This window comes from Micropterus salmoides, unplaced genomic scaffold (genome assembly GCF_014851395.1).
Source record: "Micropterus salmoides isolate LMB-PRFRI ecotype aquatic unplaced genomic scaffold, ASM1485139v1 Ms_hic_scaffold_15, whole genome shotgun sequence".
In the NCBI taxonomy this organism is placed as follows: Eukaryota; Metazoa; Chordata; class Actinopteri; order Centrarchiformes; family Centrarchidae; genus Micropterus; species Micropterus salmoides.
The window spans coordinates 8,605,777-8,621,530 of record NW_024040596.1 but is presented as its reverse complement, the minus strand read 5'-3'; the positions used below and the strand labels follow the sequence as shown (position 1 = coordinate 8,621,530).

The 15,754-nt window shown below is 39.9% G+C and overlaps 2 protein-coding genes across 2 annotated transcripts in view; both read right to left on the bottom strand.

The window, feature by feature from the left end:
• dars1 (aspartyl-tRNA synthetase 1) overlaps positions 1 to 5,054 on the bottom strand; it is a 31,796-nt gene extending 26,742 nt beyond the window's left edge. The window contains exons 1-2 of the mRNA XM_038720209.1: positions 4,899 to 5,054; positions 2,223 to 2,325 (exon numbers count right to left, since the gene is read on the bottom strand). Coding sequence (XP_038576137.1) covers positions 2,223 to 2,325; positions 4,899 to 4,921 — 126 coding nt within the window. The 5' untranslated portion in view covers positions 4,922 to 5,054. The remainder of the gene's footprint in view (positions 1 to 2,222; positions 2,326 to 4,898) is intronic.
• Positions 5,055 to 7,970: 2,916 nt separating this feature from the next.
• LOC119903907 (C-X-C chemokine receptor type 4-like) lies at positions 7,971 to 10,238 on the bottom strand. The gene is made up of 2 exons (XM_038720207.1): positions 10,090 to 10,238; positions 7,971 to 9,613 (listed from the first exon to the last, which is right to left on the bottom strand). Exons 1-2 carry the CDS (start codon positions 10,093 to 10,095, stop codon positions 8,489 to 8,491), a joined length of 1,131 nt encoding a protein of 376 aa, XP_038576135.1. The 5' UTR covers positions 10,096 to 10,238; the 3' UTR covers positions 7,971 to 8,488.
• Positions 10,239 to 15,754: the final 5,516 nt, after the last annotated feature.

Sequence of the window (15,754 nt, the reverse complement as noted above, 5' to 3'; positions counted from 1 at the left end):
TAAGACTTTTTAATACCAGCTAGGATGAAATTTAATGCCAACTTCACTGCCGTATGAAGGAAAATCTGTATGAATTTTAAGCCTGAGAAAAATGCTATTTACGAAGTTACCTGAATTTAATAAAACATTTTATTGTAATACTCACATTCATATTAATACAGTATAGCTTTTTGGGATGTGTTTGTACTCCAATAACATAAAATGAATCAAGGACATCATTTTGTCTTGAAAAGTGGTGGGGTTCAGATTAGGGGTGTGATGACACACTTAGCTCACATGCACGATTCCCAATATTGGGTTCACGAGAACAAGACAAGAAGATATTTTAACACTATTTTGATGAAACATTCAATGCTGAAATATATAAATGGGGCTTTTGGGGGTCTTCCCCTAGAAAATTTTGAGCATTAAATACTTAAATTTCCTGCATTATGGAGACATTTTCTGCACCAATTTATGGTAGAATAGTCTTTATTTACATAAAGTGGGACATAAAATTCAGGTGACAATTCAAACAGAATATAATGTAGTAATCAGCAGCTTTTTTTTTTTTTAGCTTAAGTTACTTTTTTTTGGACAATGCACATATGTTCTATATTTACATTGCACTCATTGTTTAATACACCTTTCTCAAAGAATTTCATTTGTTGCAAGCCATTTTTCAGAACATATTTAACAAATGCTTTAAAAAGAAGTGATGGAAACAAGTCCCCAGCGTCCCCAGTGTAAATGAAACCTATGGGTGAAATGAATACTTTATTTGTCACATTAATAACTCTTATGGTGTGAAACCAAAAATAGAAAATAAATTGTGCAGTTTGAGTTCTTACAATTAGTTACACCCTGGCTAGATAAGGTAATGTAATGCAACATAATATGCCAATGTAGATGCCAATTGCTTCAGTGATTATTCATCCTGTTCTGTTTTTGCATCTAAAGGCTGCTTGAAATATAGTATTGATTAGTACTGGCTTGAAAGCAGCAGGGACAAGAAGTTGGGCTGCAGTTTGTTTTTTCCCGGTGATCGGCGCATCTGGGTGGTTTAAGTTTAAAGTGCGTTAGCATGTTGGATGTTTCCATTCACATAACGTTACCCTACAACAGTGGCGCAACAACGACACACAGACACGGTGCTCGTCTCATACACAACTGTCTCTCCATTGCTGTTGTAATATTAACTGATCAGTAACCTGCAGTGGGTCTGCTTGCTGTTCTAACCTCAGCGCCACTGCCTTCTATGCCTTCAACTTGTCCGTATCTCTGGCCTTCTGAACCTCAGACACTTGCCCATTCTGAGTCGACTAACTAATGTTAGCTTGTTAGTAGCTTCAGAGACGTTTTGTTTTCTTGCCAGAGCTCGTGCACCGCAATCACTCCACAGTCCAGAGCGCAAAGCAAACACGGACCATTACCTGTTCTGCTTTATAACATCCAAGTCACACCAAACGGAGTAAATTGTAAAGTCACACAGACAAAAAGTTATTTGTTTATGCATGGCATTTATTTAATCCTATGAAAGGACAAGAAACAATTTAAGACCTTTGTAAACGAAATTTAACACTTTGTAAATGGAATTTAATACTTTTAAGGCCTTATTTTTAGAATATGAAATTTAACTTTTTTAATAATTTTAAGACCCTGCGGGTACCCTGAGCAGTACTTTAGTACTGGCAACTGATCCACAGGTTTTGTTAGATATAAAGAAACATAGTACTCAGTTTGCAAACATCGTTGGGGTTACTCTATCGAGTCTGTTAAAGATAAAGGTTTTGAGACATTTTCTCTGCATCCTGCACCATGTTGATCACTTTGTTAACAACTTTCCAAAAATCTGGTAAAACTTTGCCCATAAAAAGGTCTGACGATTTTTGTCACACCTGTCAACATGACATTCTGAAGTGCAAGAACACTGCATTGAGTGTGCCCTTTATTCTGTAAAATGTTTAAAGCCCCTCTTAACTTGCGGTTACACAAGCTACACATTAAGAGCTATACGTACGTCATGCACTCGGTGTAGAAAAAAATAGCACTTGGCTTGGGTGGATGTAAACAAAGCCAAAATGACAGGAATACTTAAACAATGGACGCTCTTGCCCCCCCTGCGGCTAACCAACCCTCCTGGACCCACAATGCCCAGCAAGACCGCACGTCACAGCCTTACCAGCTGTAAGAGGGGGGTGACGGATGTGAAACAACAAACATGAAAAAAGCAAAACACTGACCAGCTTGGCCTGCTTCTCAGCCTTCTTTGCAGCTTTCTCCGCTTCCTTCTGCTGTTTCTTCAGGCCTTTCTTTGACTGAGCCTGCTGCTCCTCCTCCGTCGCCCTGAAACAGGAAGAGACACACAACATAAACATTTAAGTTTACTTCCACCTCCTATGTCCTCTGCATCCCATGAGGAAGTTATTGGCTGCCTGGGAAAATTAATTCAGAGCCATCCAGCTTTTAGTGCTGCTTTAAGTTACCTTTAACCCCATTGTTATTTCGAACAAAAACTACTGTAGCCTCTATGAATGGGAGTTTGTCAGAAAGTAAGATTAGTTAGATAAACACTACGGCTTTAAGAAGACAGAAGCCGCCGCAGCACTTTCTAATCCATTATAGAATTTGTGAAGAATACAGATTATCAGATTATGATAACATTTAGTCTTATCTGAAAGTAGAGGCGTCTTTATTTGCTAAATGTTACTGCCACACTACACAGCACAACACAGTGTCAGTGCTGAAGTGTGTGACAGCGAGCCTATAAAAGTATGTTTGTTTTGTGGAAGCAACAGGACAGCACTGTATTCTTATCTAGATGTTACAATTAGGTCCCAAAACATACAAGGCAGCAGGAACAAACATCACACTTATTTATGAATGTAACTACGTTCCAACAAATACAAACCTTAGATAACGGTCATACATGGCCATAAACAGTTGGCAGTGAGAGCACAAGTTCATATTTTGTATTTCATTTTGACAATAATAAGAACTCAACTTTAATACTTTGTGAATTAAACCTAACTTAAAATTAACTAAAAGTGATTAATGCGGGCCTAAATCAGGTCAACATAAGGGCAGTGTTTGGCTTATTGAGGAAGTAATTTGCCAACATGTTGTTTATAACGAAATTGTGAAATTTTGAACTTTGTCCTTCTCCAAACCAGACTTGCATTCACTGTTATAAAAGTGTGCTAAGAGCGCAGGTGGGTGAGCGAGTGTTGTTTGGTTTATCCAAAGGACCAGGTGTCTACTAGACCTGGAGGAAGCCTAGGGGCAATATGGGAGCTGCTCCTATTTAGTCACAGGAAATAACAAAGACCAAAGGCCTACTAGAAATAGAAATAAAGCCTAAACAAAAACCATGTCCTTGTCTTCCAGGAGAGGACTTCAGATCAGGTTTTACAATTCCCTTGAGGCGAAATTTGAAACTAACACTGCACAAAAACTTTTAGGATTTCATCATGAATCTTAGGCTACACTAAGGTCCCATACTTCGGAATGACACCCGAATTAAATTTGGGCATACCAACCCAAAACATACATATGCGTAGCCCACTACTACCTTGTGTTATGAACCTTGACTACACCGAGACAGAGAGTGTGGAATAGATTAATAAAAGATGAACTAGTGCTGGTTTGTTTATTTATCTTCCACTAACCAGTTGAATTTGTTAAACTGGATCAGCAATGTTTTTTCCCCTCAGGCAAGTGAGATCAGTCTGACTGTCTGGAACAGCTGTCCACAAAACACCTGCAGTCTGTTCTCAAATCAGTAAACAAACATTGTGGTTGCCAGTCTTTACACTGCAAATTTAATTCCTCACTGACAAATGATTATATGAACACTTAAACATCCAACCGCTTATCACATTTGGCAACTGAAACCGATCAGTGCACTACCTTTAATGAAAAACAGACGTCATAATGACACCTGCCCAACAGGTGTATTCATATAAGGAAAATAAATGGACAGAACAGTAGCACATAAAAACATATACTGATCATCCAGAGTACACCAAATTTCCATGACAGCTGAAGCTCTTTGGACGAAAATGCAATCGAATGCAGAAGCCCTGCAATCTTACATTTGTGAAACAAGGAATTGTTGATAGGGTTTGATTCAGTTCGCTGGTAATTGTTGCTAAAGCTACTACGTGTGATGTTGATAAGATTGCATTATATTGTAACGTGTTTCTAAACACGGTGGACAGAATATTAGAAACAACATTTAATATAATGCTGTCCAGTACTATAAAATTAAGGTGACACACAAATAACTAAATAAAATTAAACCAAACCTTTTAAGTATTTAGTGCAGGGCTGGTATATTGCATTGCATTCCCTCAAACAGGATTTCTATTATTCTATTCACTAAGTGTGTTTTCTACAATAACTTGGGACACTGACAGGAGGACAGCAGTGGAAGGTGCATGAACACAACCTGTCAGGAGCCAGATTTCAACTCTGTATCGATGTGAATCTGCTTCGCAGCATTTGGCATTATTTCATTCGTATTCCAGCTTTGGGCTGATCATACTTGGCAATTTGGGCTGATATTTCTTTATATTAACAGTTACAAAATGCAAATCGCATATTAAGCAAGTGCCATCGTAAACTGAGCGACTCTTTCATGAAACGTAACGTTAGTGCTGAAAGAGCTCAAATCACGACAGCAGAAAAGTTAGCCAGCATGCGGGCTGATCTTGTGTTTAGATTCACATTGCTGTAAACATTTTGTTCACACGGGTAAACCTTGATGGTGTACTTTCTTAAACTGTGAGATGATGCAATCTGCTGCATGTTCAAGTAATGCTACTAGCTAGCTGCCATCCGTCCTACTGCTAGCATACGCTGGTTAAAGTGCTGTGAGACGTGAGCTCCCACGTGCACAGCGTTCACTCCTTTCTTACCCTTGGAGTTCCTCTTTAATCATGTCGAGCTATATTCTTGAAGAATGACAACAAAATGTTTCACGACAGTCTGACAGAGAGAAGCACCACATCAGCTGTTCACTGCATGGAAGGGTAAAGGAAAGAAGGACCTGTTTTGACGGAGCACCAAACACCGGAAGCTGTGGGTTCCGGCTAGAAACGAAGGACTGAAATGGAGTTCCGGCTGACTTTTGTTTGTCTTTCCTGCAAAGGGGTATCTAGACAAAATAACATAAACAACTAAATGAAAATTGCTTTAACTCACGGTTAGCTTGATCGTGATTATACATACTGCTACAAAATAGCTTAGCAATCAACGTTAAATTACATGTTTGAAACGTGTGACAAGTGAAGTTTGTGAACTACATGAGAAAATGGACATGGCTTCCAGAAAGAGCAAATCATGCGTCCAAACTGCATGTGAATCAGAGCAAAGGTGAAAACTGTTATCAGTGATAATAAGAGATAATAAATGACTGACGTGCAGCTTATGGCTGTGTATTTGTGTCTTTGTGGGTATTTCTGATTCTCTAATAACAAAATACAGAGATACATACCGCATTTACCAAAATGAGAAATGATATTAGTACATAATCATTTTTTGTAGTATGTAGTCTAAAGTATATTGATTTGAAGGTCCCTGAATGCTTAAAACTTTTTAAAATGTTATACTATAGGCATGACAATATTACTGGGGGAATAAATGATGAAGAAAACATACATTCTAAAATACTTGATGTATCACTACATGCACACAACCACATGAAAAAGTGATAATAACACTGATACTACAACATGACCACCATGTGTGGGCTTTTTACGTATTCATGTGAACATTAAAAGTGACGCTCTGCGTGAAATTACTTTCACGCCTTTGGTCGAGTGCACTAAGTGCATCCAGGTATCCAGTGACCTTTGCAGGAATGGCCATGCACAGCGAGGGATGGCAGTTTGAATACAGCGGGGGGTCATCAAAGCTTTTCTCAGGCTGTTGACCACAAGAGCTCCTGATGCAGGAAACAGCCTTCCTGCTGCTCACTTTCCAACCAAAACAATGTAACCATTAGCGGAGCAGGTCTCTGCCCAAAAGGAACCTGTGGTATATGTTTTCCTTTCATCCGTAGTTTTTGTAGTAGCCCTCTGTAATAATCTGTGCACTTGCTGGTACTTGGTACTTATACTGTCACCCATATGTTTAACATATCTCCACAGTGAAACCCAAATGAGTCCCTTCACAGAGTGGACAATAGTGTCAAGTTGCAGTTTAAAACTTGGATGCACACTGGTAACAAATCACCAGTGGAAACAATTTCCTGTGCATTTCAACAGCTTTGGCCTTTAACCTATAAGGAACTATAAAGAAACCCTTCATTACTGCAACACACACACACACACGCACACACACTCCATGTTTGTTTTAACTAATATATTGAAGGTTGGATTTTTGAAACATTGCACAGGAAAGTGATGTTGATGTTTCACAAGAGATAGTGACTTTAGTATCATGAGATTGTTACCATATTTGAAAGGCCTTGTCTATCTAAAATAAACACAGCTTTAAGTTGATAGTACAGAAGAGGCAGTTTATGGATTTAGAGGTCTGTTTTGATGAACAGTGAATATTTTCTCATCACACACATCGACCATAAGCTTTAATTATGAATGAAAGGGCGCCTTCTTGCACCTAAGGGTTAATTCCCAAGGGTGCCATAAGTACTGTTTGTGCACTCAAGTGGACAATTTGGATAAAAGCCTTGTCCATTTATGTTACGGTGATGAAGTATTTTGGTGATGAAGTATTTTGAAAATTGTATAAAATACATCCATGGCAGCCAAAAAAAATCAATAAAATCCATTAGACAAATGTGGTGAACTCTCAGGAACTGTCATATGATGTTTCATCTCATTTGTGAACCAATTTCTTTATCTTTGTCTTCATCAGTTTTGAGCAAATGATGTCACAGTGTTCAAACAATGTTGTAGGCCAACAGTTTAGATTTTGTTGATGTCTTTATATCTGTGCATTTTAACCATTTTCTTGTTAAAATGTATTTAGGGTGGTGTTTAGGTTTAGCCCCTTTTCTGTTGCCGGTAAAAGAACACTGAAGTGTTAATCACAGGTCGGTCCCCGCACAGGCTGCGGCAGCACGGCTCTTATGCTAATTCAAAATCATCTGGGAACATTTCCAACTGAAAAAAGCACCTTTTGTTTCATCCTGTTTCACTGTGAGAGGCCAGAGCCCCAAAATACCCATTAACCTTGTGGCTGAGATGGGGGCACTTCACACCTTTTTTTACATGTAAAGAAATGGAAATGTATCTCCACTGGAGTCTTGAATGGATGCCAGCACTGCATTGCACAGCGGCCATTTGATGACCTAATTCCCATTGACATCTATTGTTGCCAGGTTCCTTTGGTCTCCAACTTGAACATCACTCTGTCTGTATTGCAGTTATAAGACCCCACAGAAAGATTGATGTGTGTTTCAAACTTGTCATTTTTATGTCTGATATTGTCACTATATTACTCCAACAGATTTATTGCCAGTGATATAAAGTGCTCTGCCTATTTGCATCTTCACAATATATAACCTGACTTCTGAATACTATTACTTTTTATTTTGTGTGTTTGGAAATAGCCAAGTTGACCCAGTGACCGACTCAGTGAAGTGAGTGAGAGGATAACACTTGTTTACAAGCCAAACATAATTGAGGTAGTATATCTTGCTAACTGAAAAGAATGAAAAGAAGTCATAGGAGAACTTAACATGCTATTTTCTTTGTTAAAGAGCCATATGGTTGCTAATTATAACAGAGAATTGTAGCTTTTGTGTCATGGCTGCTTAAGATGTAAAAGTGCACAGATGTTCTTGCAATTACAGGGCCTGTCTGCTCAGTCCTCCTTCTGCTTTTTAGCCAGATCAGGTGGAGACATTTGTGTTAGGAAGCCCCCCGCCCCCTCCCTCCAACACACACACACACACACCTCATCCCCCACACCCTGAGGGGAGGAGAAGCTGGTTTTAGGTCAAAATGCACACCACACAGTCATGATGGGAAAGCACTGAATTTTTTATTTTTACATCAAAAAACACACGTCACATGGTAAAAAAAAGCAGCATGCAGTTTTTCTTTTACAAAACTTCCAGTGTGAATGACAGCAATAAATAATAGCTTTCAGATAATCACACAACTTAAGTGCGAACACACAAATGCTACAAACTATGTACAATTTCCAATAACAGCTACCATTCCTGAAAACAGAAGAGGACACTATAGGCGTGAACTCTGATACAGCAACAAGAGGAAAACAGGGAAAATAGACCTTGATTAATGAATGGAAATGAGGCACTGCCAAGGACACAATCTGCTTTGAGGAACATAAAAAATGAAAAATTGCAGTAAATACCCTCACAGGACACACAATTGCAGTAAACAAGGCAAACAAATTAAAGTGTATAAAAACTCTTTTTTAACATCTGTACAAAATGTAGTAAGTTCTTTGAAATTGAAGCTTAGTTTTTCTCTCCTGAGAGGATCAAGTCACAGACTCTGGGGTTGACTGTTTGTTAACTTGACAAAACACTTGAGGACTCAGACTCGGTTGACACAGATGAAATTGGCCCTCGCTTTTTTGTCATAAGAGTCACTTTCTGACTTGATCTGCTGCCGGCTGTCAGTGCACTCCTGGCTGATTTCTTAAACTTAACTCCCAGGAAAGCATAGAGGATGGGGTTTAGGCAGCAGTGAAAATAGGCCAGCGCCTCTGTGATAGAAATCCACTTCTCCACAGCTTGTTGCAATTCACAAGAGCGAGAGACCACATTGAGCATTATGAGGTTGTCCAAGAAGATGCCAACACAGTAGGGCAGCCAACAGGTGAAAAAACACAGGATGAGGATGACCGTGGTCTTCAGAGCTTTCTTCTTCAGTGCCTGGCCCTTGGAGCCCTGCGACAGCTTGTTGATGATGATGCAGTAGCAGACAAGGATGACCAGACCGGGCAGTATGAAGCCCACCAGGATGTGCTGGAAGCGGAAAACCACAGTCCAAATGTCGCTGGTGTTGCGGGGGTAGATGCGCTGGCAGATGGCCCTGGAGTCTTCGGCCTCCATGCTTTCGTCTAGGAAGAGGTAGTTTGAAGAACTTATGCTTTGCACCCTGGCAAAGACCAGGTCCGGTACAGTCAGCACAGCTGAAGGCAGCCACACACCCAAATAGATCACTCTACTTGCAAGCTTCTTCCTCATGGCTTGGCTGTTTGTAGCCCGCACAACTGCCAAGTATCTGTCCAGACTGATGAAGGCCAGGATCAATACGCTGCTGTACAGGTTGACTGTGTAGATCATGTGCACAGACACACAGACAAAACCTCCAAAGTACCAGGTGCTGGTCGCATCCACAGCCCAGAAGGGCAGCGTGAGGACGAACAGGAGGTCGGCCACGGAGAGATGGACCCGGTACTTGTCCGTCATGGTTTTGACCTTTTTCTGGTAGCCCATGACAATAACGACTAATCCATTGCCAACGATTCCCAGAATGAATATTATTCCATAAACTGTTGGTATGAAGATCTTATTGAAGTCACTGCTGAGCGCACTCTCACATGGCCCATCTCCTGGTTCAAAGTCTCCAGATTCCTCTGAGATGTTGTAGGTACTGTTGTCCTCATATTCCCAGGTATCAGTGTAGTACTGATGGATAAAGGAATTGAAAAGTTAGGAAACAGTTGAGAGCTGGGTAGTAATTTTCTTAACAACCACATCACTCAAAAAAAAATTCTTTCTAATTATAGGATAATAACCTCTGCAGAAAAAGACATGAGACAGGGGCTGACATGCAGCACAAGACACGGAGTCGGAGTCGAACCCGTACCGCTGCGATTATGTCGCAGCTCTTACTTCAGGCACGCTGACAGGTGAGTCACCGTGGTGCGGCAAAATTAGTCTTTGTCTAAAAGTTTAAATCCTACATTTCTCTAAGTTGCTGATGTTGCCTTTGAGTGCGTTTATTTGAAATTCAGTTAGTAAGTTAAGAGAGAATTATAGCTTAATACTGTAAACACGGGTGGAAAATAATTAAAATTATCTACATGAATTGCCATTAAACAGCCTCAAGCAAAAACAGACCTAACTGGCACAGACTGAAAAACAGAAATAAACAAACTCACCGACATGTTTACCACTCGTAGGTAGAATTCGCGTCAGGAGCAGTGCGTGTTTCTGTGTAGCAGAGGGGATCAGTAGTTCAGCGTGGGCAACTTAACTTAATAAATACCGCCGGTCCTGGTGACCCCTCCCCCGAGGAGGAGCAGCAGCAGGACGCACTTGTCTCCAAAAACGGGTTGAGTATAAAACAAACTACTCTGCCTGTGGTAAGGGCGTCAGTTTGTGAAACTTTTTTGCCCCCGAGTCGTTTAAAAAACGTAACGTTTAAAAAAAAGGAAAAAAAAAACGTTGAACCAAGTCTCTAGGGACAAAGTGGAGGAGGACGGTTGGTTGACAGTAGACTATGTCATTATTCTGGCCATGGTGACAATTATTTAATAACATCAAGCTGAGATGATCCTGAAGACAGATTTTTAAAAGATTTCTGGTGATTTTTGCTCTCCTCTGTATCAAATAATACTTCCTGTATACTACCCCACGCTTTGTCTGTGCAATAGGAAGTAAAGCCCTTACAAACAAGAACTGCACTTATCCTTTTGGGGAAGAACAGCCTGATACATAAACCGTTCATGAATATACAGTGGTCAGTGAACACAACAACCCGACAAAGAAAATGTAAACAGCATGCTGAGTATCACACCAGAATTTTATTGGAGTATAATGAGAGATCCAATTTATATCAGTGTGATATTATAATCCAAAAATATAACCCATTATTACAGAAATACAGGAATGATGTTGCAGTTCAATGAGACCACTAACCAACATGCTATATTAAGTGCCACAGATGTCAGTCGAGGTAAGTTATTGGAAAATTAGAGGAATTTTCGGGTTACACATGCTTTCCTGATAAAATGTCATCAGCTCAGCAGCCTCGCGGTTCACCCCCCCCCCGCTCATTCTGCATGAAGCAAGAATCACCTGACATCTAGATTGGTCGTTCGGGGTCTTCTCCCCGGTCTCATATTTGTCTCTAGAAATCACTTTTTTAACTGTGTCTGATGACAGTTTTCATCAGCGGGGGTCTAAATCTGTCCTCACCTTTCTGCACGCCCTGTCACTTCTCAAGTGCTGTTAAGTCTACGCTCCCAAGTGCTAAATGACCCCCGGTAGATTTGAAAAGACACACACGCCCTGTAATGTGGCATTTTTGTCAAACGGCTCCCGAGTCTCAGTGTGCAGAGCATTCATTCTCTCACAGTTTTGCCAACCCTCTCTAATTTCAGTTAGGGTATATAGGACCAGGCCACATGAAACTCCCCGCCCTCCTACTCAGACGTAGCTGACAGTTGTTTGAAACTGAATATCCTGTGGCATGCAAATACTACTTCACGTCTTTGATATATGACAGCAGCATTGATTCAATGAGTCGATCTGCATCACTGATTCCCTTGATGTCTCCTCCTTGTGTTGAAGAGGGACTTCTTAGAGCTGCATGACCTCAAAACATTTTAATAGCATCAGGACATCAGCCCATTTTTCATAGAACAAAAACAGCATGTTGTCTCCTCTCTAAATTGCCTTTATATGCATCTATTTTGCATTAGCACTTGATGATATGAGAGACAGATAATGTTTTTCTTTCTTGGATTTAACAGACAGAACACACACAATGTGCACATGAAACTGAAAACATTTATATTCCTAAAATTTCAGAAGTTCTTTAAGGTGTGATTGAGGTTAACTAACACAGTCTCAAAGGTACAGTAAATGTCTTAAACATTATAGTCTGAAAAAAATTCCCAAACTCACCACAGTTCATAGTTGAGTTCATCACCAGTGAGCTGTTACGAAAATGTATACATGTGGGTGTTCATCAAAATGAGGAAGTTTGGCAAAAGATTGTAGTCCTGGCTGAATCATAAAAAACTCCTACTACTATTAAAAGACGGCATGAAACCTTCTGCTGTTTGTGTTGTGGCTGTACGATATGACTTACACGTAGCACAGAAAATATAATGACTAGCATTATGTTGCCCAAAAACATGACCTCCAATGCAGAATCCAGTCTGTTCTCTGCAGCTCTATCACTGTCTGGTTAGAATCGGCCACCAAACAGGACTGGAACAGACTACAAGCGTAAATGATTGGTGCCAACCTGCCTTTGATTCAGGACTTATACAGGTCCAGGGTTAGGAAATGGCACACAGCCTGTTCCACCTTCTCCCCTCACGACATGTAGACGCTACAGAGCACTGTACGCCAAAACAAGCAGACACAGGAACAGTTTCTACCCACAGGCCATCACTCTAATTAACAGTTAACACCAGACACACAGTGTCAGAAACAATCCTTGTGTAATAAGCCTGTCAAACATCCACCTGTAAGTTATTATTCCCACAGTTTAAGTACACATACATATATATATTTTTCCCTTTTTATTAACTGTATGAATGCCTATTTCTGTGTACAGTGAACCACTTCATGAAGGCTTTCCAAACACTTGTAATCTGACTAGACTAAAATCCCCTGGTGTGACAGAAACTATGCATTTTCCTTTTCACTTTCGTTTAGAATAAGGACAGTGAAGCATCGGCAGAAAACCAAGGAAACACTTCCACAGTTTGATTTATAAGTAATCTGTTGAAAATGTGGTGCTGAAACACCACATCAATCAGTGCTTAGTAGAAAACAAAGCTTAGTTATTACTAACTATAAAACCAGAACATTAATTAACTAATTAATTAATTAATAATCTAATAATCACAAAAAACACTTCACTGGATTTAAATGAAAGTAATAAGCATATGTTGGAGCTCATCAAAGTGATTCTAGACTAATCCTGTGCTTGTCCCCGTCAGATCCCCCTGCAGTTGGAGTCCTGAGGAGAGGAACAGGGGGACTCTGCAGCTCATAGAATGGCCACTATATTGGTACGATGCTCTTATCAACGCTATTCAGACGCAGACAGTTGCTTTGTTATCTGTCTGCAAGCAGAACTCGTGAATTTCATCTGTGAGCTGAATTACATAAGGTGTTTCGTTTTTTTACATTCCCCATTTCACTTTTTGGTACACTGGGGAATTCCACTGACATTTGTTTTTGAGATTTTTCAGAAGGATTTCTTCTGAAGAGTTCACATGTTGAGCTCCACATTTTGCTCAAATTTCCCAAGGTAGTTTTTTTGAATTCAGTGTTATGTTTTTGGAATTGTGAAGCCTTTGAAATGATCTGGTAGCATAGTACTGGGTCACTTTTCCATGTGGCATTTGCTTCACGTGTTTACAAAACAAGTCAGCTCAACAACAAATGCCACCAACAATACAGCATTCATAAACATAACAATTACACTATACACATAACACTTAAATCAGAAAATACTACTATGCAATGTTGTGATTTTAATATCTACTAAATTATTTAAAGAAGGTCCTATGAGTGCATTTATCAAAACTCAGTGAATGTGTGGAGATTTTGGGGAAATGCTGCAAAGCCAAAGACTCATTAAAATGCAGGAACTTTAGTGCAGACACATTGATGGGGGACACAAAGTCAGCTACGTTTTCTTGGCATTTTTTTAAAAGTTAAAAACAAACACAGTTTGCCCCAATAAAGTTCAGTGCAACATTTGCACCCGGTCTTGTAGCTTTTTATTGGGAATAATGAGTGCACTGCAATCACTCTGCTTTTGCAATTTACCTTTCATCATCTGAGGGGTCTGTGTGTGTACATGGAGGATATCTGCTGCCTCCACTGTCAGAGTGAGGATTCAGATGGCTATCGGCACGGAATACAAAAGCTCTGTGAGCTACTTAGAATACAAATTACAAGAAGTGTGAACGGCAGCAAAGGGGGCTCTTCAGTGAAGAATGGCTATTGAAATGAGGCAGAAGAATGCCAGTGAGATAAAGAGAAGAATGAGCAGCGCTGTTCCGTCAACACCAGCCCTCCAGTTGCAACTCATCCCGGCCCCCTCAGCAAGTCGGCACGAGATCATTTTTCATAATGATACCTCTGTTCAAATATCACCTTCACTTCGTTTTTTCCCATCTTTAAATCACCACATGGAAAATAACAGCTCCAGCCTTTTCTGTTGAAGCTGACTTTGGGTGACGCCCATAAAGGCACAAAAGGTTTTTTGGGTAACTCAAATACTTTTAATCTCTTGTCTGAGTGCTGAAATGTGTGGGTTATGTACTTCATCTCAATACATGCACAGAAGAACTGTGTGTGTTTGCCAAAGCATTGTAGACAGGAGTGTAACAGTAGGACAAAAGTTTTTTTGTCGTTGTTGCGATATTTGTAGTGCTCCTTTTCATTAGCTGTTAGATTTGACTAAAAACATCCTCCACTTAAAATACTGTTTATTCCATCTCATACTGCAACTCCCACAATGTTTTCACACTGTCAGAGTCAAATAAACAATATGTAGTAACTATCATATTCAGTTTGTGGCATATGTTGTGAAATGTTTTGCATTATAATGACGAGCTATGACCTCCGTAATGTTGGTAGCTGAAGTGTGACTTTAGTTGTTTTTCAATAACTTAAGATGATATGAATGTCCCTGCATGTTTGTGCAGTGAGTTATGTTCATTTTTCACACTGGAACGCATAACTTCTTTATCTATCTATCAGTCTGGGGCTCCATCAAGGTGCTTTTGTTTTTCCATCTCTCCATGGCTGGTGTGTGAAGTCTGTGCAGGGAAGAAGGCTGGCGAGGAGACATGATTCATCCCTCATTCCTTTGTTCAGGTTTTGTCTTCTGTCAAGACAAGATGCATCAAGCCTCACGTGAGCAAAACATGACACTGGAAAAATCTAATATGCAGCATCACAAGACTTTAGAAGAAGTGGCCATAACCTCAGAGAGAGTCCTGATCTGAGTGACGTGCAAAGGCCAACTTTGGCACAGACAAATATCAATGATTATATTTCCACACAGAAAGAAAAAAATATTTGTACAAGCATCCGGCTTGCTTGCCTGCTTGCTTAAATGTTTGTGTTTGAAGAGAGAGCTTGAATTTGAACAATAGACCTACTTTCAAGACAAAGCTCGCTCCTTATCTTTGGAAGGCACCCTCTTAAACTTCCTACTTTGCTGTGGTGTTGCTGCATGTGCTACTGGCCCTTTTAAAATACTCTTGTCTTGCCCTCAGTCAAGGTCACATTACCCCAGTGAATTCAATGTGAAATGCGAGGGGTGTGTGCAGGAGCAGCCTGCATGCTCAACTGAAATTACGTTGATATTACTTTACATAATAGTCTGAATCAATAATCATTTAGCTTTCCAGTGTTTTTTTTATCCATGACAAATATATATCTTTATTTAGAATTGTAATAACATATTGGCTGCATGAGTTTACTTCTCTGGAGAGAATTTGACTTCTAATTTGTCTGTAAAGAGTAATAACCTGGCACGCTACACTGAACAAAGTCTTTTTAATCATTTTGTGCACTAAAAAAATGACACCTCAAATCACCTGAACAAACATTTATTCCCACTCAATTAAAGAAATAGTCTGGAATACCCACCTTAGTGGATTTTAATGGAGGCATTGTTTCTGAGGGTCCAGAGTCAGTTTAAAATATATTAATCATTCTGAAATACGGTAGTGCCAAAGTTATTTTGGGGTCATAGCAGGATAGCACAAGTGATTTATTTCCCTTTTTTTTCTTACTGGAACACTAGCAGGGTTACTCCTCAGACATTAGTCTGACAACGTT